We start from the raw sequence: 22351 nt of genomic DNA, 5'->3' as shown, positions 1-22351 counted from the left end.
GCTACATTTTATAACACAAGGTTTACCTATGTGATCATTTTTTAATAAAGATTTAGTATTTTTTCATAATATTTTGCATTATTGATAATGTGGGATATGTCTCCTGGCGTATAGGATTTATATAGACTAAATACTGTACATGTTCTTTTTGTCTCTTAGGCTGGATTCACACGAGCATGTTCGGTCCATAAAGGATGGAACGTATTTCGGCCGCAAGTCCCGGACCGAACACACTGCAGGGAGCCGGGCTCCTAGCATCATAGTTATGTACGATGCTAGGAGTCCCTGCCTCGCTGCGGGAGACAGGGACTCCTAGCGTCATACATAACTATGATGCTAGGAGCCCGGCTCCGGGACTTGTGGCCGAAATACGTTCCGTCCTTTACAGACCGAACATGCTCGTGTGAATCCAGCCTCAAAGGGGTTTTCCCATGAAGGACATTTATGACATATCCTTAGGATGTGTTATAAATGTCAGATAGATGCGGGTCCCACCTCTGGGACCAGCACCTACCTCCAGAACTGAATGGTAGTTACGGAAACGGCGTAGATTGCATTCTACGCTCCTTCTGTAACTGCCATTCACTACTATAGGTGTTACGGAAACAGCATAGCTCAGCGAGCAACACTGTTTTCGTAACTCACGACCATATAACCTTTTTTAGGGTCGGAAATTCACCTCATTCAGCCACAACACAGAGCGACTGAACAGGGTTTAGGGGGTCCCGTTCTAGAGATAGGTGCGGGTCCCGCATCTATCTGACATTTATGATATATCCTGAGGATATGTCATAAATGTCCTTCATGGGAAAACCCCTTTAAGTTAATCATTGAGAACATTCATCTGAACAGATTACATTTAGGCCCCATGCACACGAATGTGCTTTTGCGGCTGCAATTCCCCCAAAAATCCACGGGAGAATTGCGGCCCCATTCACTTCTATGGGCCCATGCACACGACCGTGGTTTCCACAGTCCGTGCATGGCCCAGGAGCCTGGACCACAGAAAGAACGGACTTGTCTTATTACGGCCGTGTTCTGCGGTCCGGGCTCATAGAAAATAATGGCCGCGGCTATGTGCACGGCCCGCGATTTGCGGGCGGCTAGCTGGTGACACTCCATGGCCGGCCAACCTGAAAATCACGGCCGTGCACATGGCTACGGTCGTGTGCATGAGGCCTTATACTTTGGGCAAATAGTGCTTATAATCATGTCTGCAAGTTCAAGAAACACAAAATATTAACCTGTGTTCAAATTTTTTTTTTTTACTACATTCGGTGTATGCGCCAGGAAAGCTTCTAATACATATGTTTGAATGTATCCATAAGGCCCCATGGACCCGGTGTATTGGGCATATGAATACATTTGAGTGTCTGAATGCCTTTTATCACTGTGTAGGAAAGTGTAGTCTGCTACACTTTCCTATACAGGGGATGGGGCATACAGTAAAAGAAAAGTATACCACTTGGTATATGATTTTTTTTGGGGCGATGTATGCCACTGAATGCCTATACATTAGCATACCTGGCCGCCTTCTCTTGGAGGTGTATGTTGGAAAATACTCCCGACATAGAGTTTCTACAGTTATGTTCACGTATTGTTTTTTCTTTCCTTAGCGATATATTATAAAGTTGGTATTTGTTTAGTCAAGTAAGATTGCTTGTTCCAAGGAAGTTTATATAAAATTGTGTCATGCGTTCCCTATCCAAATGTTCTTGAAAGAAAGCTTGAATTTATTTACAGTACGTTCAATCCAAAATTGGAATACTATTGCTATATAAAGTCTCAGTTTAAACTATTATGCCGTACTACCAGTCCCAGTATTATAAGCGAATTGGCAACTCACCGGAATCCTGTACCAGTTGATGCATATGATATGTTCTTGACAAACACCTCATGTTTCACCACAAAATCCTGAAATAAATGAAACGGCACATTTAGTTATTTGTGTAGTGATTATGTAGTGTCTCATTCAAATAAATGTACTGAACTTCTGAATACAATGTATGTTCCCAAGCTTGCTCCCATTTGCTCCATTTATTCACTTTGTAGCTGACTCAACAAACAGAGAATTTATTATTCGGGATATGGAACTGTTTTTAAATGGAAAAAGTACCGATGCACACCTTTCATCCTTAGGGTATGTTTACACGCTAAGCAAAAAACGTCTGAAAATACGAAGCTGTTTTCAAGGGAAAACAGCTCCTGATTTTCAGTCGTTTTTTAATCAAACTCGCATTTTTCGCAGCGTTTTTTACCGCCGTTTTTGGAGCTGTTTTTCTATAGGGTCAATGAAAAACGGCTACAAAAACGGCTCAAGAAGTGACAGGCACTTCTTTTTACAGGGCGTCTTTTGACGCGCCGTTTTTTCAAGACGGTCGTGTAAAAAAAGGCCCCATTGGAACACAACTCCATATTTCCCATTGAAATCAATGGGCAGATGTTTGGAGGCGTTCTGCTTCTGATTTTTCGCCCGTTTTTCGGCCGTTTATGGTCCAAAAAACTGCCAAAAGTAAGCCGTGTGAACATACTCTTATAATGCTGCTTACTTTAGACAGAAGAAATCTGTAATACTCTAAATACTAATTTATATACAGTGTGGGCTAAGCATAGCCGTTACCCTTGCCCACTTATGATTGTGCCCACCCAGACAAGACTAAATTTTTTTATCAATTAATCAAATGAAATGACAAAAGACAAAATATCTTATATCATCGATAGCTGTCATTTTCTGAGACATTATTCCTGGACACAGGTCAGTATGTGTTAGTCATTAGAAATAACTAGTTCTTACACAACTATCAGGCATGATAACGGAATTAGTGCAATTTTGGAAATGTTACAAAGGTCTGACTACATATGTGAACAAGCCATGTTCTTAAGGCCAGCTTTAGTGTTAGCTCAGAATAAGAAATACAAGGTGCATTGAGAGAATATAGCATGAAGCTGTTTTCCATAACTCAGTAATCGGAATATTTGCAGATGTGTCATTTTTATCTACATAGAGTTACAGCTTTTGTGTTTCCCTGCTGCCTGGCTCTGTAATTCTGTCATTGAGCAAGTATGCTCCATATTAGGGGATTGCCAGCAACGCTTTGAAGAACCCCAGAAGTGCAGTGACCTCATTGGAGAAAAGTGCATACTACATATATCAACCAATAATTCAATATGGCATTTACTGTACACTGTAATGTCCCAGCATTTACTGAAGTTCATATTCTAGGTAACTGATTCCTAACAGAACACTGGATTTGCATATGTTCTCATTAACCAAAACAGATCAAATGAAGACTAACTTTTTTTGAGTGGCAAAGAAACGAGTATCTATGATTCAAGTGTGAAACAATGAATTTCTAATTTATAATCGGTGCTCGTTTAGCTCCATTTACGCATTGTACTCTATGAGAGTGAACAAGATAGTTTGTTCCCATACGGTTTGCATCATTGTTGGCAGCACATTTCTTGTTTATATGATTTCACCATAAATGATCATTACATCAATCTGAATTATAAAAATAGTTTCAGCAAAATATTTAGCTTTACTTATCTTGTTCTGATTTAAGAGCTACATGCAGTTTCCTGCATTCACGATTTTTGCTAGTTGCTAATGGACACAGTTGACAAGCTTGAACCATTTTTGATAGATTTGCTGTGCTCCAATAATCCATTGGAGGTTATTTTTTCCTACAAATGACTGTACAGTGCCTTGGGTAAAGATAATACTTCCTAGAATTAAAAATAATTAGAGCATGCTCCCTACAGACACTTAGCCCTCATGCACACGACCGTAGCCATGTGCACGGCCGTGATTTTCGGGTCGGCCGGCCACGGAGTGTCAGCCGCGAGCCGCCCGCAAATCGCGGGCTGTGCACATGGTCGCAGCCATTATTTTCAATGAGCCCGGACCGCAGAACACGGCTGTAATAAGGCTTTCCCAGTTCTTTCTGCAGTCCGGGCTCCAGGGCCATAAACTGACTGTGGAAACCTCTGTCGTGTGCATGGCCCCATAGGAATGAATGGGGCCTCAATTCTCCTGTGGATTTTCGGGGGAATTGCGGACGCAAAAGTACGTTAGTGTGCATGGGGCCTAAGAGAGCAAGGAAGAGTTCAGCTCTGAAGTGTGCAGAGCTGTGAATGCAGCACAGAGTTATAAAATAGAGGCTGTAAAGGCCCTTTTGCACTGGCAAAAATCTGCCGAGAAACAAGCACCAATCGATGAAGTAGCGCTTGTTTAGCTCCATTTCATGAAGCAATTATTGTACTGTATGGGGTTCATCCCTATACAATTTGCATTATTGTGGGCAGTACATCCCCTGTTAGGGTAGATATGTCAGCTGATCTAAGGGCTCTTTTACTCAGGCCGATTCTTTGGAACAAGCGTTCCGCTCCTTTGATAATCGACCCGTATAGAAAGGCCTTAACTCCAATGTTAGAACAAGACAAATAATGCAAGGTTGCTCAACTTTTTATGTATAGTAATTCTATATGTAAAGTTTAAAGAGGTTGTCTCATCAGAGACGTCCCCGTACAGAATCGAGCCATGTTTTGTTGCTGCAGGAGAAATATCATATTACATGATGGCCTTTCAGATGAATGGCCATCATGTAATACATGGACGGCTCTATTCCGCCTAAATGGTAGCTGCTCTTACAGAGCGGCATTTTATTCTAGCTTATAGAGGTAAGGGGTCCTGAGTGTGGGAACCCCTCTATGAAATCCATGTGCCGTAATAGGGCATATGGAGAGATGTTGTCTTAATGATTAACACAGTATTCAAAGGTGAACATTATCTTTAAGCAGCATGATTCATTCACTATATATAACCTACACAGAGTACTATACAGACTTCATAGTAATAATAACTGATTTATAGTAGCCAATAAAATGACTCAACATTACCAAGTTTGTTGTACACCATATCTTTCCCTGCAAGTCATTGATAATTAAGAGTCAAGGCTAAACTACACAAGTTTCCTCCAAGACCTCTATATATGCTGCTAAAAGGAGGCTGATTAAAGCCGGTACATTTATTAAAGCAGTGAGAAATCGGAAAGATAACAATCTGCTTGGAAATCAAGTTGCTACCAATTACACTGGAAAAAGATTACGTTTTTTTTTCCGCTGAGCCAATAAACATCAAAAAGCCCAAAGGAAGTTGGATTCTTAGTAAATTGCTCTAATTATAAGCTATTCCAAATTGACAAGCAATGGCAAGGAAAGGCACAGATGAGACACATAGATACAGGCACATATCTTGAAAGAGCCACTTCTCATTTCTTCTAAGGCCTTATTTAGACTATGTCCGTGTAACGGCCATTAAAACAACGGCTGTCACACAGACACATGTATTTCAATGGGGCTGTTCACACGGCCGTTCTTTCAATGGACCGAATGAAGAGTCCGTTGAAAAATAGAACATGTCCTATTTTCTTCCGTTTTCATGGATCCCTCAATAGACTCATGTCTATGGGGATCCGTGAAAACGGGACCCGCACGGGAGCAACGTGGACGTGAAAAATGGCAGTTTTTCACGTCCCAATTTCCCCACGTTCGTCTGATTGAGCCATAACAATGAAATGCAGCAGAGTGTTCTACTATTGGGGATCTGAAGTAAAGTTGTAAACTCTGACTACTTTACACTGAATTAGCCTGATTTTTGTTATAGATGTAAATTTAACCAGTTAAAATTATTGAAATGTATTCTTTGCCCTCTTTAACATCTTAAGCTCTAAATACACATTCGATTATTCTTCGCGGGTTCCTCCGTCAATCTGATATTTACAGGGTCCTCGCTTTTGGTACCAAAACAGCCAGGGAATATGAACATCCAACTTTGTGGATCTCCGAGCTGAAATGTGTGATGATGGGTATAAGCCCCTGCCAGAAGTGTCTGTATGATAATGGCTTGTCTTCATCTCCCTATAAAAAAAAAAATCAACATGCCCACATGGACGAACATGCATGTTTACAGAGTAAATTGGGGTTCATGTTTTTGTGCATTTCCTTTCATTTTTCCCTCCTTTACAAACTTTGAGAGTCACACTCAGACATAATTAGAGGGTGGGACGCCCTATGCCACAGTTTTGAATGCCTCCCCCCAGAATAGACTCCCCAGTATGGACAATCAGACAATGTCCTGGCGCTGCCCGGTGTCATGACCGTCTATGCACTGCAGCACAGACCTTCTGTGCTGGGGCCTGATGTGGCAGCCTGGGGGGAACCTGGGTCGGATCCTCCGCCGGTCGTGGTCACACCTACTGCGACCATGAATGCTACACCGCTGGACATGGGGTTGTCCACCTCCACTTGCAATACCACCACTTTTTTTCACGTATCAGGTCATTTGAATAGACTTTCCATAGGGAATTATTTCTTTAATCAACATGTATACATTACAGTTAAACGCCTGTAATCGTAGTAAACTCTTGTAGATAGATAGATAGACAGACAGACAGACAGACAGACAGATAGATAGATAGATATGAGATAGATAGATAGATAGATAGATAGATAGATAGATAGATAGATAGATAGATAGATAGATAGATAGATAGATAGAGAGATAGATAGATAGATAGATAGATAGATAGATAGATAGATAGATAGATAGATAGATAGATAGATAGATAGATAGATAGATTATGGATTTGGATCCTAAAATAATTTATTATAAAAAAAAGGGAGATAGAGAATAGAGAAAAATAGACAGAGTTATAGCGCCCTCAGTGTATTTAAGATCATGGGCCCCTCACCAACCACTAGAGCTATGATACACTTGGGTTGTGTTAACAAATTAAATGTAATATTTTTTATTAATGACCTTGTAAAGGTACAGTGTCAGTTTTTGCTGATGACGCAAAACATTGTAGGACAATAAAAACTCAAAAACCTTAACAACCTGGCAGTGTGGGCAAAAAGGTAAAGGTAAAGTAATGTTTCTAGGCTGCAGTCATTGAATTATTTCAGCTACATTAAATATAAGGCAACTGGGGAAAATAGAAGAAGAGAAGGACTTCGGTATACTTTATAGAAGTAAGCTAAGCAGCAGTACTTAAAAGCTATACAAACGTTGGAAGACTTTTTTTCTTTTTACTAAAACAATGTATTATAGTGTTTAATGCAACTTTATAATTAGTTTCTCTTTAAAAAAATCTTGTTTACTTTTTGCGATACAGCTTCTATGTATCCTGGATACATAGAAGCTGTATCTTGCGCTGAAACCCAAATCCATCTGGTCAGTGGGACTGACGGCTTTGGTGGCAGCGGGTCCTGTGTGTCTCTGACACGCAGGATCCACCTATTATTGATCACTTCTAAGTTATGGACTGTTTTAGTTAAAAATAAAAAAAGTCTTCAAAGTTTTACATAGCCTTTAAAGGGGTTTTCCGAGTTTGTGTTTTATGTGGTTACTATACTTAGGCTCTCCTCCATATTACTCTTTAACTTACGATTTCAAAAGTGCCCCGTTTCTCTGCTCTTGTCATGCATCACGTGACCTCTGACATCTTGCTTTCCTTACTCAATTCTGAGGGGCCATATACTGATCACATGGGCTAGGAGCCAATAGTCTTAGCCCAGTATACGGGACGTCACTAGTAAAGGGGGTGTGTACTTTTACAGCAGGGGAATACGCATGCGCGGTCCAGCTGTACCCTCTATGGAGCAGGATGTCAGGTGGTGACAAGCCAAGAAGATACATCGGAACCACAGGGAGGAGCCTAATGCATGCTGCTCAGAGCGTGTAAGGAAGCAAAAATAATCAAACGTCCCCAGAGCCATGTCAACAAATGGCGCTCAACGGGAATGTGGGTCACGGAAAGTAATGATTTTTTGCCTACAGTTGGGTAAATAGATTTTTATTGGTTTTTATTTTGGGGGGTCCTGGAAAACCCCTTTAATATCAGCAGCAGTTGGAAAAGCAAATACGATTTTAGGGTGTCTAAAAGGAGAAATAAAAACCTGTGGTCCGAATTAAATATTGCCCCTCTATAAATCCTTTGTAAGACCACTTCTCGATTATATGGCATTCAGTTTTGGGCTATATTTTAGTTTTGGCCTTACAATTTTATATTGTAAAAGAGGTTTAGGAGAGCTAGAAAGGGTTCAAATGTGGGTGACTGAATTAATAAATGAAATAGCAAGTTTGTCTTAAGATGAGAAGCTAGAAAATACAGGCTTGTTCAGCTTGGAAAAAAAAGGCCTTATAAAAATATGTGTGGTCAATACAAAGAGCTGACAGATGATTTGTTTATTTCAAGAACTCTACAAAGGACCGAGGACATCCTTTACGCGAGAAGGGAAGATAATTCAGACATCAATATAGGAAAAGGTTCTATACAGTTAGACTGTTAGGTATAGTTAGGCTGGGTTCATACGAGGTCATTACGTATTTCGGCCGCAAGTCCCGGACCGAACACAGTGCAGGGAGCCGGGCTCCTAGCATCATACTTATGTACGATGCTAGGAGTCTATAAATAATTTAGCAATGAATGATGCATAATTAATCTGAGAAAGGTTTGCACTCGATGGACATGTGTCTTTTTTCAACCTAAGTAACTATGTAATGTGTAACCAACTCAACCCCACCTCTCTTGCACTATTCAGCTTGGTTCTACCATGCCCAATGGCACAAGGGGATATGGGACACATTATATATCCTAGGGATATGCCATAAAAGGCTATTTTTGAAATAAGGAGTCCTGTAACTTAAGATCCCATTGACCATGTGCCTTCAGGCACTGCCCTAATGCCCGAATGGCCAGTCTACCCTTGACTGCTCCATACACTGTTTTAACATTCCAATAGGCAGCACACTAGAAACCTTCCAGTGCATACTGATTACTATTACTATGATATTTGAAGAATATGTAGTCTAAATTTAGCTTAAGGTCTTTCATTTTATAGAAAATTCTTCTTAAAAGATATAGGTGGAAATAACTGATTGTAGTGACTTTAGATGAAATAAGAGTTCAGTATTTCCTAAAATGAAGCGTTATGTATTATGCAATTGAAGAGGAGGAAAACAATTATTAAGTGCTAGAAAGAGACCAAAAAAGGTCAGCAAGTCTCCAGTGGAAGACACTGGGCATGAGAACAGAATCTCAGTTTTGCACTGACCTAGTTAAAAGACATTTTTGTCCATTACCCATGGAGCCGACGCAATTAAGTGACATGGACATTCTAATCCCACATGTTCAGCTGCATTCCCACATACTTCCTAAGCTCCGGCTCATAGTGTGTGCGTAATAGAGAGTGGCTGAAGCGCTGACACTATGAGCAGAGTTATACACACAGGAGGCTACTATGCCAATAGCTCATACAGTTACAAAAATGTTTCCATATGGATAATCTGATAGATATGTATACATACATACATACATACATACATACATAAATACATACATATGGGCAGCTCTTGAGCACAAACTCCTGTTCTCTCAAGTGGAATACTCGGAATATTGAACGCATTTAACCTTTGTTACTTGACTGGCTGGCATATAATCCTACATATCCCCTGCGGCAACAGCTGCATGAGAAAATGTATGGTCAGCTGCAGCTTCCGCCGGAGATAACAGTTGGTAGCTGAAGCCAGGCCAGCTTAAATTAAATAGGGTGCTGTCTTGATGAGACAACCCCTTTAAGTAAATATCACAACACTGATCTTAATAGCCATATACCATGGGAAAAATGTTTAACGGGAATATATTTTGAAGAGGCGCTGCACTATCATGCATGTCAGTTGCATATACATTAACCCCTTCCCGACATCCACCGTATATATACGGCGCACGCTGAGAGGGGGAATATGGAGCAGGCTCACGGTCTGAGACTGCTCCATAGGGCGAGTGTGTCAACTGTGTGTTACAGCCGACACTTCCGGGTAACGAGCGGGATCCCGTTTGAGCGCGATCCAGCTGGTTTAACCTGTTAAATGCCGCGTTCAATAGCGATCGCGGCATTTAAATGACTAAAAACAGGGTGGCAACTCCCTGTAACGTCCCAACGGCTGCCCCCGTGGCGAGATGGGGGGGGGAGCCGTTGGTTGGCACAGGTGCATGGGGGCCTGACGAAGTCCCCCAGGTCCGCCATCTTTGTACTCCTATGAAGCCCTGCCTCTGGCAGGGCTTCATAGGAGACTGTCAGAATCGTGATATACTGCAATACATTAGTATTGCAGTATATCGTGCAAGCGATCTAGGGGGACAAGTAAAAAAAGTAAAAAAAAGTAAAATAAAGTTTAACAAATTTAAAATTTAAAATTAAAAGCTCAAAAAAAACCCTTTCCCATTTTCCCTCAAGCAAAATGTAAAAAATAAAAAGCTAACATAACTGGTATCGACGCGTCCGTAAAAGTCTGAACTATTACAATATATCATTATTTAGTCCGCACGGTGAACGCAGTAAAAAAAATAAATTAAAAACATCAGAATTGCTGTTTTTTAGTCCCTTCTTCTCCCACAAAAAATGAAATAAAAAGTGATGAAAAAGCCTCACGTACCCCAAAATGGTACCAATATAAACTGCAGCTCGCCCTGCAAAAATTAAGTCCTCAAACGGCTAAATTAACAGAAAAATAAAAACGTTATGGCTTTCAGGATGCGGCGACAAAACTCATATTTTATTTTTAACAATCAGTTTTTTCCTTGTACAAGTAGTAAAACATAAAGAAAACTATATAAATTTGGTATCGCTGTAATCGTATTGACCCACAGAATAAAGTTAATATGCTGTTTTTACCGTACGGTGAACGCCGTAAAAACAAAACCACCCAAAAGGTTGAGGAATCTCGTTTCCCACTGCATTATATGGTACAAAAAATGGTGCTGTAAAATCTACAACTCATCCCGCAAAAAACAAGCCCTCATACGGCAATATTGATGGAAAAATAAAAGAGTTATGGCTTCTGAAAGGTGGGGAGGAAAAAACAAAAGTGAAAATCCGAAAAATGGCTGCGGAGGGAAGGGGTTAAAATTACATTTTACTCGTTGGTCAGACCAGTGATGATGTGGACGAGTCTGAAAGTGAATGATCAGTTACATATTTACATCAACTCCCTTAATGGGTTGTCTGGTTTCAGCAAATTAATGTTACCTTTTGTATTATTAAAAGTTAAACAATGTTCTAATATACTTCTCCATTAAAGAGGCTCTGTCACCACATTAGAAGTGCCCTATCTCCTACATAATGTGATCGGCGCTGTAATGTAGATAACAGCAGTGGTTTTTATTTGGAAAAACAATCATTTTTGACGGAGTTATGACCTATTTTAGCTTTATGCTAATGACTTTCTTATTGGATAACTGGACGTGTTTTACTTTTTGACCAAGTGGGCGTTGTGGAGAGAAGTGTATGACGCTGACCAATCAGTGACCAATCAGCGTCATACGCTTCTCCCCATTCATTTACACAGCACATAGTAATCTTCCAAGATCACTTTGTGCAGCCACATACACACACATTAACGTTACTCAAGTGTCCTGACAATGAATAGGCATCACCTCCAGCCAGGACGTGATGTGTATTCAGAATCATGACACTTCGCTAACGTTTGTGTGAGATTTACGCTGTATACTGTCATTTAAAACAAGATTACGCTTGCTGTGCTGTAAATCTCACACAAACGTTACCGAAGTGTCAGGATTCTGAATAGATATCACGTCCTGGCTGGTAGTGATGTCTATTCATTCTCAGGACACTTCGGTAACGTTAATACGTGAGTAAGTGACTGCACATAGTGATCTAGCTAGATCACTATGTGCTGTGTAAATAAATGGAGAGAAGTGTATGACACTGATTGGTCAGCGTCACACATTTCTCTCCACAACGCCCACTTGGTGAAAAAGTAAAACACGCCCAGTTGTCTATTAAGAAACTCATTAGCATAAAGCTAATATAGGTCATAACTCCGTCAAAAATGATCGTTTTTCTAAATAAAAATCACTACTGTTATCTACATTGCAGCGCCGATCACATCATGTACAATATAGGCCACTTATAATGTGGTGACAGAGCCTCTTTAATTCTTCACAGTTTTTAATATCTCTACTTGTTGTTATTCAGTAAGAACATTCATTGTTTACTTCCATTGGATATAATTCTGTCCATGGTCATATGATGGACACACAGGTGCTGGGATCATTAGAAGACACAGCTCTGATACACATACTGTAACTGTAACAAGCTGTGCACCTGTGTATCCATCACATGACCATAATTAATTAGAACAGCCCAGTATATTGGAAAATTGTGTAAATTACAATTATTTGCTGAAACCGCATAACCGATTTAACAGAGTTTTATACCCAGCCAAAGTTGCTGCAGATAGGTAATGATGGAACTATTCCAGTGACTGCTTTGCAACAAGATTGATACACTGTAATGTTACAATTGCCCTAAGAAAAGAATACAGTAAGGCTATGTTTGCATTGGAACAGCGGCGTAACTAGGAAAGACATGGCCCCATAGCAAACTCTTGACTTGGCCCCCCAGGTGCCACACGCAGCCCCCTTATAGATAGTGCCCCCTGTAGATTGTGCCATACAGCCCCCTGTAGACAGTGCTATATAGCCCTGCCTGTAGAGAGTGTCACATCCCACTTGTAGATAGCGCTCCCAACCTCCCCCTTGTAGATAGTGCCATACAGCCCCCCTGTAGATATCGCCGTAAAGCCCCCCTGTATATAGTGCCATACAGCTCCCCCTGTATGTAGTGCCACCCAGCCCCCCTTAGTAGATAGTGCCACACAGCCCCCACTTAGTAGATAGTGCCACACACAGACCCCTGCGGATTGCACCACACACAAGCCCCCTGTAGATAGAGCCACCGCCCTCCCCCTTGTAAATAGTGCCACACAGCTCCCCCTTGTGTATAGTGTCACACAGCTCCCCCTTGTGTATAGTGCCACACAGACCCCCCTTGTATATAGTGCCACACAGCCGCCAAGTAGTACAAGGCAATGGCACATCCGAGAAAGTTGTATCAGCCAGGGGAATGTCAATTAAACATGGAAACGTGGGTTTGGAGGCAGGTCTCTTCAGGATGACGGCACCGACCCATGACCCTTTATTGAGTAATTAACATATAGTGTGCGCCATTTTAAAAAGTTGATTTTTTTAGATTTTGCTGCATCTGAAAAAAACATACATTTGGAAACATTGTCAGGTCATGTATTACCGCATGGTGGCGGTTCAAGGGGTTAAAACTACCAGACAGGTTCACATTAAATATACAATGAATTGCAAACAATTCCATCTGCCCTGCAATTTTGTTATTATAAATATAACCTATAGAATTACAGCTCCAGAACAAAGCTCATACATATATACAGTACCAGAACCAAGCTCGGTACATATATACAGCCCAAGAACCAAGCTCATTACATAAATACAGCCCCAGAACTAAGCTCTGACATATACTGTATACAGCACTAGAACCAAGCTCTGACATATATACAGTACCACAACCAAGCTCAGTCCATAAATACAGCACTTGAACCAAGCTCATACATATATACGGCACGAGAGCCAAGCTCAATACATATATACAGCACCAGAGCAAACCTCAGTACATATAAACAATACCACAACCAAGGTCAGTACATATATACAATACCAGAACTTAGATCAGTACATACAGTACCAGAACCAAGCTCAGTACATAAATACAGCACCAGAACAAAGCTCAGTACATATATACAATACCAGAACCAAGCTCAGTACATATATATAGCACCAGAACCAAGCTCATTGTCACATAGGGTTCGTGGACACACAGGGCCGTACCGCCTTGGCAGTATGGCAGCTGGCCAACAGGGCGCAGGTCAGAGTCTATAGTTCATATAAGGTACCAGTGGCAGCTCGGACACTAGCAAGGCAGGCTTGGCTGGGACTAGGCAGCAGGTAGATGTCAGGCGTGGAGTAGCAGGACAGGCGTGGTATACAGTACAGCACGGCAACAGCTCAACACGGCACTAGATCAGGATACAGGTTACAGGATACAGGAACAGGGAACACTGGGAGCAGGAAACACTAGGGGACTATTTGCAATACAAAGTTAGGATACGACAACAATGCTCAGGCGTGGGAGGAAGGGGCTGAGACCTTCTTATAGCCCAGGGCTCTCTGGGAGCAATCAGCTAAATCTCCCACATGCGTGCGCTCTGGCTTCTTGAGTCTGGACTGAGCTCGCGAGCGCACCCTGGTGGTCACTGTGGAACAGGACGGTCGTATGTTCAGACATCTCTTGAGAGAAGGGCATCGACTGGATGGAAGGAGTTCGTGGTCAGCGACCACGGACGTTACACTCATACATATATACAGCACCAGAACAAAGCTCAGTACTTAAATACAGCATCAGAACCAAGATCAGTACATATATACAGCACCAGAGCAAATCCCAGTACATATATACAGCCCCAGAACCAAGCTCTGTACATATATACAACACCAGAACAAATACAGCTCAATTTAGTGCAACCCCTGCCGTATAGGTTTGTACGGCGTAAAACTCCAGCTCCGAGCATGGCCCGACCAGTAGTAAGGATATGCTGGAAGATGCTGTTTCACAAAAAAAAAAAATCATACCACCTCGTTGAAGATTATACAGTGACTACAGTACTGATTAGGGGCAGAATAAACATTTACATTAAGTGACTCACCGGTGACATCTCAGATTCTAGTTCTTTTTCTTTTTTCTTCTCCCTCCGGTCCTGACCTATATGATGGATTTCTCCCGGCCACGACCCATTTCTGCAGTTTTCCGCTCAGATGTCTTCAGCTTCTCACTTTAAAAACATTTCTGCGCCTATAAACGAAGATAAAATTCTAAACACCTCTAAATAGAATTGCGCCATACACTGCACCTCTAACTATAATAGCGCCATGCACTGTGTCCCTGATTATAATCGTACCATACACTGTGTCCAACACACACAAAACGTTCCCCCTGTAAATAGTTCCCCCATAGCCCCCTGTGGATAGTGACCCCCATAGAGCCTCTGTAGATAGTGCCCTACATAGCAGCCCCTGTAGATAGTGCCCCACATACAGCCCTCTGTAGATAGTGCCCACATATGGACACCAGAGCTGCAAGGCAATGGTGCTAACCACTGAGCACCATGCTGCCCTACAAATATCTCCCCCTATAGATAGTGTTCCACATACTGCCCACCTCTGTAGATAGTGCCTCACATATAGCTCCCCCTGTATATGGTGTCCCACATATAGCCCACCCCTGTAGACAGTGCCCTACTTATAGCCCCCTGTAGATAGTACCCCACAGGTAACCCACCCCTGTATATAGTGTCCCAAATATAGCCCACCCCTGTAGATAGTGCCCTGCATATAGCTCCCCCTGTAGATAGTGCTCCACATCCCCATATATAGACCCCCCCATGTAGATAGAGCCCCCCCTATAGATAATGCCACTCACAGTTTTAGTAGGAAAAAAAACCAAACTTTACATACTCACCCTAATCCCGTTCCAGCGCCATCCAGTGGCAATGCAGATCTGCTCTCTTCTGAGCAGGTCTGCAGGAGCTGAACGATGCAAGCGGCGCATCGTTGAAAGGCGCTGATTGGCGGGGCAAGTCATTTTGCCCTGCCAATCAGCGTCATTGTAAGGCGCTGAATGGTCGGGCACGGAACGAGCCCAGCCATTCAGCGCTAATGCATGTATTTGCACCTGTGTGCTACAGACGCAGATACAATAACTGCAAGAGGGAGTGGCTGTAGCTAGCACCGGGGGCCCCAGCCGGTGCTAGCGACACCACCTGGCGTGAGAGGGCCTGTGCCGCCCGGCCCATAAATGTTAGAGGCTCGGCGGCGCGGGCCCCGTAGTTGCGTCGCTACCGCTGTAGCAGCCATAACGGCTACTAGCGGCACCACAGGGCATATGGGGGCATGTCGGCAGGGCAGCACGGGCCCCCTCATGCCCCTTAGCAGCCGTTACGGCTGCTACAGCGGTAGTTACACCGCTGCATTGTCGGATCATTTCAGGGGGCTCTGATTAACATTTTGTGAAATTTTAAAGGAAAACCAGCTATTTTTCCCATAAGAAAGGAAAAACAGTCGATAGACAACATGGCGAACTCATTGAATGGCCCATCGGCAAAGTCCATTGCACAACAGATACTAGTGGCACTCAATGGACCCCATAGACTTACAATGAGGTCTGTGGGTTGCTGCTGGTATCCATCATTCTACGGATCTGGGACTGTGTCGTTGCTTCAGTTATAAATGGAAGCCATGATGCAATGTGATGCAGAGCCTAACATGCAAAACAATTACGTTGTAGCCGCAAGTGACTTTCCATTATTTTCATATTGGAGGAAAAATAGAAGGCAAAGCAAAAGAAAAAAAATCCTATATCTGCTAACACCAAGAAAGCAAGTATGCAATATAGAATGAAGAAAGAAGACTAACTGGTAGTTACTACGTACTTCCAAAAGGAATAGAGAAAATAGAGAATTTAGCAGGAAGGTTGCAAAGACAGGCAAGTGTTCAACTGATGTATGCAAAGTAGAGAGACACACAGTGGAAGAAGGACATGTTTGTACAGTGATTTAGATGCAATGTAAAAGCATCAAGATATGAGTTATCACATATGACAATTACGTCAAAACATGATTGCCAAAATCTGGATGTAAAATAGTCATTGGGTTTATTTCTGAATTGTGAACACACTGCAGAGATGTTATACTGATAGGATTGCTATGTGAAGCCAAGTGCATGGAATATAAATGAGTACTAGGCCCTCAACGAATAAAAGGGAGACCTGTATATTGAAGATGGGCAGCACAAGTAAAAGAGACTTTTACGTGATGAATTCTTTCCTCCAGAATGCCATCTATTCAGATATGGAATCTCCAGAGAGACAAAAGCACAAAGTGAAGGGCGAGCTTGTATCGCTGCTTGGGTCAAAGAGTCAGCCAAAGCCGTCATCAACAATGAGTGAAGTTACAATAGGCAGAACTGTACCATGCAAGTGACTGAGGCTCAGAAATCATTTCATCTGCTACAATATTACACACTTTTAACAACACATTTTCCTACCAGCCCAAGAAGACCAAAATATAATTGTCACTTTATATAGAAGACTATCTATTAATTGGATCTGCAAATATTCCATACATCTTAATAAGGTTTGTAAAACTCCATGCACATGCTGCAGAAACAACCACATTCAGATCTAGGCAGAGCCATGTGCATGGAGCCTCTACGGCAGTGTACGGAGGTTATATGTTTCCCTAGTACGGAGACATATGGCCTCTGTGTGCTGCAGTACAGGATTGTTGAGTCCCATATCTATGGAGATATTTTCCTTATACTTCCATATATACAGAATCAGATTGAGCATTCGAAAATTTTATTTAAATAAAAAAACAACACATCTTTGTTCGTATGTATGGCTGCTAGTCACAATAAGACAATGTCCTCCATCCCTCTCATTGTACACAGAATTGACTGACTGCATCTATAATCGTAATGACAGAACTCGGGACTTTGTGCTTTCTGGCATTACATGTACAGTAAAAAGTCTCTGCTAATAAATATTGTGGAAATATCATTTTCTCTGTGCTGTGAACACTGTAGAGTGTGGTCAGATGCTGCCACGGACCAGAAATAAGAATGTATATGCTGTTTTACATTAACACCTGTGGTCTTCAAACTGTGATCCTTCAGCTAATATCAAACTACAACTCCCAGCGTGGCATGAAACGGCAGACTATTAAATGTATAAAGTCGGCACATAAATAGTTAAATACAAACCGAAATGCATGTGACCTTTGAAAGCACATTTTGACCAATTTATAGACAGGCATTGGTAGCTCCACATTGCAGTAGTTCATTGACAACATGAAGGGGGTAAGTAATGGGATGCTTTGCATTTAGACGCTCTCACTGAAGTGAGTGGTTTTTACAACTTATGTGTAGCCTAGTGCACTTGAACTTAAAAAAAAAAAAAAAACCTAAACCCGAAATACAAATTTTATTGTAGACTTTATAAAAAAAAAAACTATTTTGTTTTTACCCAGAACACTGGAAATGTGCCGTGAAAAGAAATGACTTTTATATTCACCCCATACAATACGTACCATATAGTATATAAGGCTAATGGGTCTTACACATTGACTGAAACTGCTTAAAGCACCCCAAAGAAATTAAAAGTAACGGAGATCTACTAATCCAGACCTTCCCAAGTTTGGAGAAGCATCTTCATTTATAAATAAAAATAGCATCATGGGTGATGGAAAAATAACTCTCCTAATTTCCTCAATAATTCTTTCATTCCTCAGATCCAGAACTGTAATGATTTGCATAGAAGTTGCATACAAGTGTCATACGGGATGAATTCTGTTTGTAAGCAGAGGGACAATAGAAGGATCCGTAGAGGGACAATATAAAGATCCGGTTTCAATTAATTTGTTCTGCTACATAAATATAATATAGTGCTCTTTGTGAGATGTGCCAGTTTTACAACTCTGTATCTATATTATGAATAATATATGAATATATAAGTGCTATGGTGGATATATGTGCTATGGTGGATATATCTTACAATATAATGGCAGTAAGAGTAAATACTTTATATCTTTCAATACAAGGCTACTATCAATCATAACAATATAGGCTGTACATTTGTGATAGAAGTGTGTAGATATAATATACACTTATAAATAGCTCTTAACATAATGAAACAAAAAGTCTGATGCAGGTCATTCCACATGACTAAAAGTAACATATTTTAAGTATTATAGGTACAATGCACACTGCATGAACCTCACATACCTGGCTTCTTTTTTCACCAGCAGGAGAGGACCTTGATCTCATATGTACAGGAGCAGACTGTGGCAATTTCTCAACCAAATCTTCAGCTGATGCTGCTCTATCAGACTTTCGCTCTCTGGATACCTCTAAAAATTCTGTTGGTTTTGAAGATGTCACTTCTCTCTGTAGGTTTGTTGGGATGTTTTTCAGATCATTTTTGGATCTACTTTCAAGTCGAAGTCGTTGCTGGACAAAAGAACTGGTTCGATTCCTGCTTTCTGGATAATCATTCTTCTTCTCTAAACTTACTAAGTCAAACAATCCTGTCAGACCAGGGGGGAGCGTTGAGGATACGCGCCCTGTTTTAGATAGATTCTCCCTTGAATTCCTAGTGCGAAATATGTTGTGCTCTTGTAGGGAATTCATGCTAGATGTAGAGGAGACACTCTGATTGTCCATTAAACTCCCTGAAAAGTAGGTGCTCTGGGACCGTTCTTTTAAGAATCCAGGTTCCTGGGATGAAGGCCTCCGACCAGTTTTACGCTCTATATAGTCTGCAAGAGCATTTTGCTGAAGCTGCTTAATCTCTGGTTTAGACAGGTTAACAGTAGAACAGGCTTTGACATCCCTCTCAAACATTCTACGTCTGTCTGCCACTGTTTGTTCTAAGAAACTAATGTTTTGTCCCCTTTTTTGAATGCTTGTAGATGATGACTCATTGTCAGATGCTCCAACCTCATTCATCTTTTCTGGCTCTGAATAGGAACGTTTTTTCTGCTCAGCTGTCAAACGCCTTCTTGCCCCAATTCGAGCTACTTGGTGAGGTGTTCCTTCTTGACTTTGAGATTCCTGGATCTTAAAGTTGTCTGTGGGTGTAATACTGTGCCTTTCTTTTGGGGAATGTGGTGACAGAGGAGACCTACTATATACAATAGCTGATGTAGGTCTCTTTACACTTCTCTCTGGCTTCTTGTATTGTGGTGGGCTAATTTCTAAATCTTTCCTTCTATAAGATGTTGCTTCTAGGACTTTGGACTGTGCATCTTTGATACTGTTCCTGTAAGCTCTGTTAAAACCAAGAGTGTCCTGTGAAGCATTCTGCCAATGGTCTTCTTTATTTGGCATTGTTTGAGAATCCACTGTTCTTTTATCACTGTCTGGCAAGGTCTGCAAAACACACTGCTCATTATTAGTCTCCTGCGTTTTGTCTGCTTGACTTTGTACTGTTGTTTTCTGAGCATCTCCTAATTTTACACTGTAGACACTTCCGGATCTTTTTAACAGCGGAGTCCCAGTAACTTTATCGATAGCTTGGGAACTTGAAGGTCTATGGGATTCGGCTCCTAGGACATGATCCTGTGAATTAAACTTACTCCTTACGTCTTCAATGCTGTTAACAGATGCTCTGTTGCTGGTTCCTCTTGGGCATTGTGCAGAATGTTGGCCATATATGCTTCCAACTGAAGCCTGAGATTTGTGACTTTCATGTTCTCGTTTTTCAATTTTGCAGATTTTTTCTAAAACTGAAGTGCGTTGTTTAGCATCTGATCTACCATGTATTGGGTTACTGCCACTTTGACTGCTACCTGAATGCAATCTCCTTCTGATATAGTCAGTAGAATTCTTTTGAGAAGGTGATGAAGGCTCATCAGATTGTGGTAGGCTAGTGTAAGACATCATCAAGCTGTCAACGTCTTCTATGTGCTTTGTAAAGCTTGCGCTGTCTAATTTGCTTTTATAGCTGGACATAAGTGGTGACTGTTTTTCATCCAGCTTACTATTAAATGAAGAGCCAGCACTATATAGGAACCCACAATCTTTATCTTTATTTGCATCAGTGCTGTTATTAGTTTTGCATGGTTCCATACTTGTAGCAGCACATAACACCTCTGACTTATTTTGTCTGTCACTCCACTCATTCTGAAATTCAGTCCCAGAATGTCTCTTTTTTTCACTGTTAAGTTCCTGTGCTTTTTTTCTACAATCAGTTTTTAGTTGGTCATCATCTTTACTGGATAATTGGTTTAATCTTAAAGTTGACATTGTATTTTGAGTGCTTTGTGGAGAGCCAGTTTGATGCTCAGGACTAACTGGGAAGTGGAGTTTGTACTGAGCGTAATCTGTAGATCCGTCTTCTATTTTTTTATCATTACTATTGGACTGGTCTGCTGAGAAAGTAGCTTTGTTAGGAATATTTTGACTTCTTTTTACAAACGTTTCAGAATGTGAATAGGAAACTCCTTTACCTTCAGAGGATGCCCCTTCTTTGGCCAGTGCTGGGTAAAGTCTTCTATTATTATTCTTAAGTGGCTGTGGAGCATGTGCAAAATGTGGTTCTGGAGATGGAACAGGATATATTCCTGCGGGAAGCATAGGCTGTCCAGGCTGTGGAATCTGTGAATAGATTTGCTTAGGTTTCATTAGAGGGCTACACTCAGGACTTTTTTCCATCACAGTATGCAATTGTCCTTCCCCATACATTGGTTTCTGCTGTTGACTTGTGCTCCAAGCTGTGGGTTGTAATCCTGGTCCTTTGGAAAGTGTTCGGAAAGATTTATTCTGGTCCAAGCTAGACCAAGAACTTGGTCTTTCGTGATGTTTTGTTACAACATAACTGTCACTCCGAGTAGGTGGCATAGGAGGACCCTTTTCAGTTATATCACTCTCAGACAAAAATCTGTTGTGATCTAATCTTCCAACAGGACCACCACTGTTCCTAGAGCATCCACCTGAAAATCTAGCTCGTTGTTTGACGAGTGACGAGTTGACCTCATACTCTTCTGACACTCCACGTTGAGAATCATAGACTGTCTTGATATACCTTATATCTGCATGTTTTATTCCATTTTGCAAGTTTCCTCGAGAAAGCATACTTTCCATAGAGTAGGATCTCTCCTTGCAGAACATAATGGGGTGGTATTCTGGAATACTAGAGTTAGTAGAAAACGAGCTGTAAGCAGAGTCTCTTTTGTTGTGCAGATGACTAAGTTGATCTATGGAGTTGGTGGACTTGGCCGGAGAAAGATGACAAGGATGGTATGCAGATGATGTGTTCTCCAGGCTTTCCATGCTACCCCTAGAGCTGCACTGGTCAGGGCTCCGTCTTAAGTACCCATGTTCATAGCTGGAGAGATCACTTGCAGATGAACTGAAGGAAAAGAGAACACAGGAAAAAATCTTACTGTTTGCAAGAGACATTCAAATGAGCTTATAAATAAACTTGCAGATGAAATGTTTAGGTTATTGGAGGAACGGAAGAGAAACTATATTTTGGCCTTGCTCTGTTCACTGCCAGCTGTCATTCCTGCATATTATAAGTAATTGCTTGTGGCTGCTGTGCTCATTCTTTTAATCACGCAGTGCTGTCAGGATTACACAAATATGCACAGGCATAGTCGGGATCTTTCAGATTTCATAAATAACACGTTTTTTGATACCGTTCAAACCTATCACAAACATTATAAAACTAGTATAGGACAGTGAGTACATGAAAGACTTAAAGCAAAGAATACACTGTATGTGTATGTTTTACTTCTTCTCTTTTTATGGAGTTGAAAGTTTCCCTGGCAATCTTCCTGGAAACT

At 41.3% G+C, this 22351-nt stretch overlaps 1 protein-coding gene across 1 annotated transcript in view; it reads right to left on the bottom strand.

The window, feature by feature from the left end:
* Positions 1–22351, bottom strand: part of SHROOM3 (shroom family member 3) — a 187164-nt gene that overhangs the window by 20193 nt on the left and 144620 nt on the right. The window contains exons 4-5 of the mRNA XM_075861621.1: positions 18789–21915; positions 1847–1914 (exon numbers count right to left, since the gene is read on the bottom strand). Of these exons, the coding sequence (XP_075717736.1) occupies positions 1847–1914; positions 18789–21915 (3195 nt within the window). The remainder of the gene's footprint in view (positions 1–1846; positions 1915–18788; positions 21916–22351) is intronic.

This window comes from Rhinoderma darwinii, chromosome 1, assembly GCF_050947455.1.
Source record: "Rhinoderma darwinii isolate aRhiDar2 chromosome 1, aRhiDar2.hap1, whole genome shotgun sequence".
NCBI classification, from domain to species: domain Eukaryota; kingdom Metazoa; phylum Chordata; class Amphibia; order Anura; family Rhinodermatidae; genus Rhinoderma; species Rhinoderma darwinii.
The sequence above is the reverse complement of the archived record's forward strand: the minus strand, read 5'-3'. Positions and strand labels throughout refer to the sequence as shown.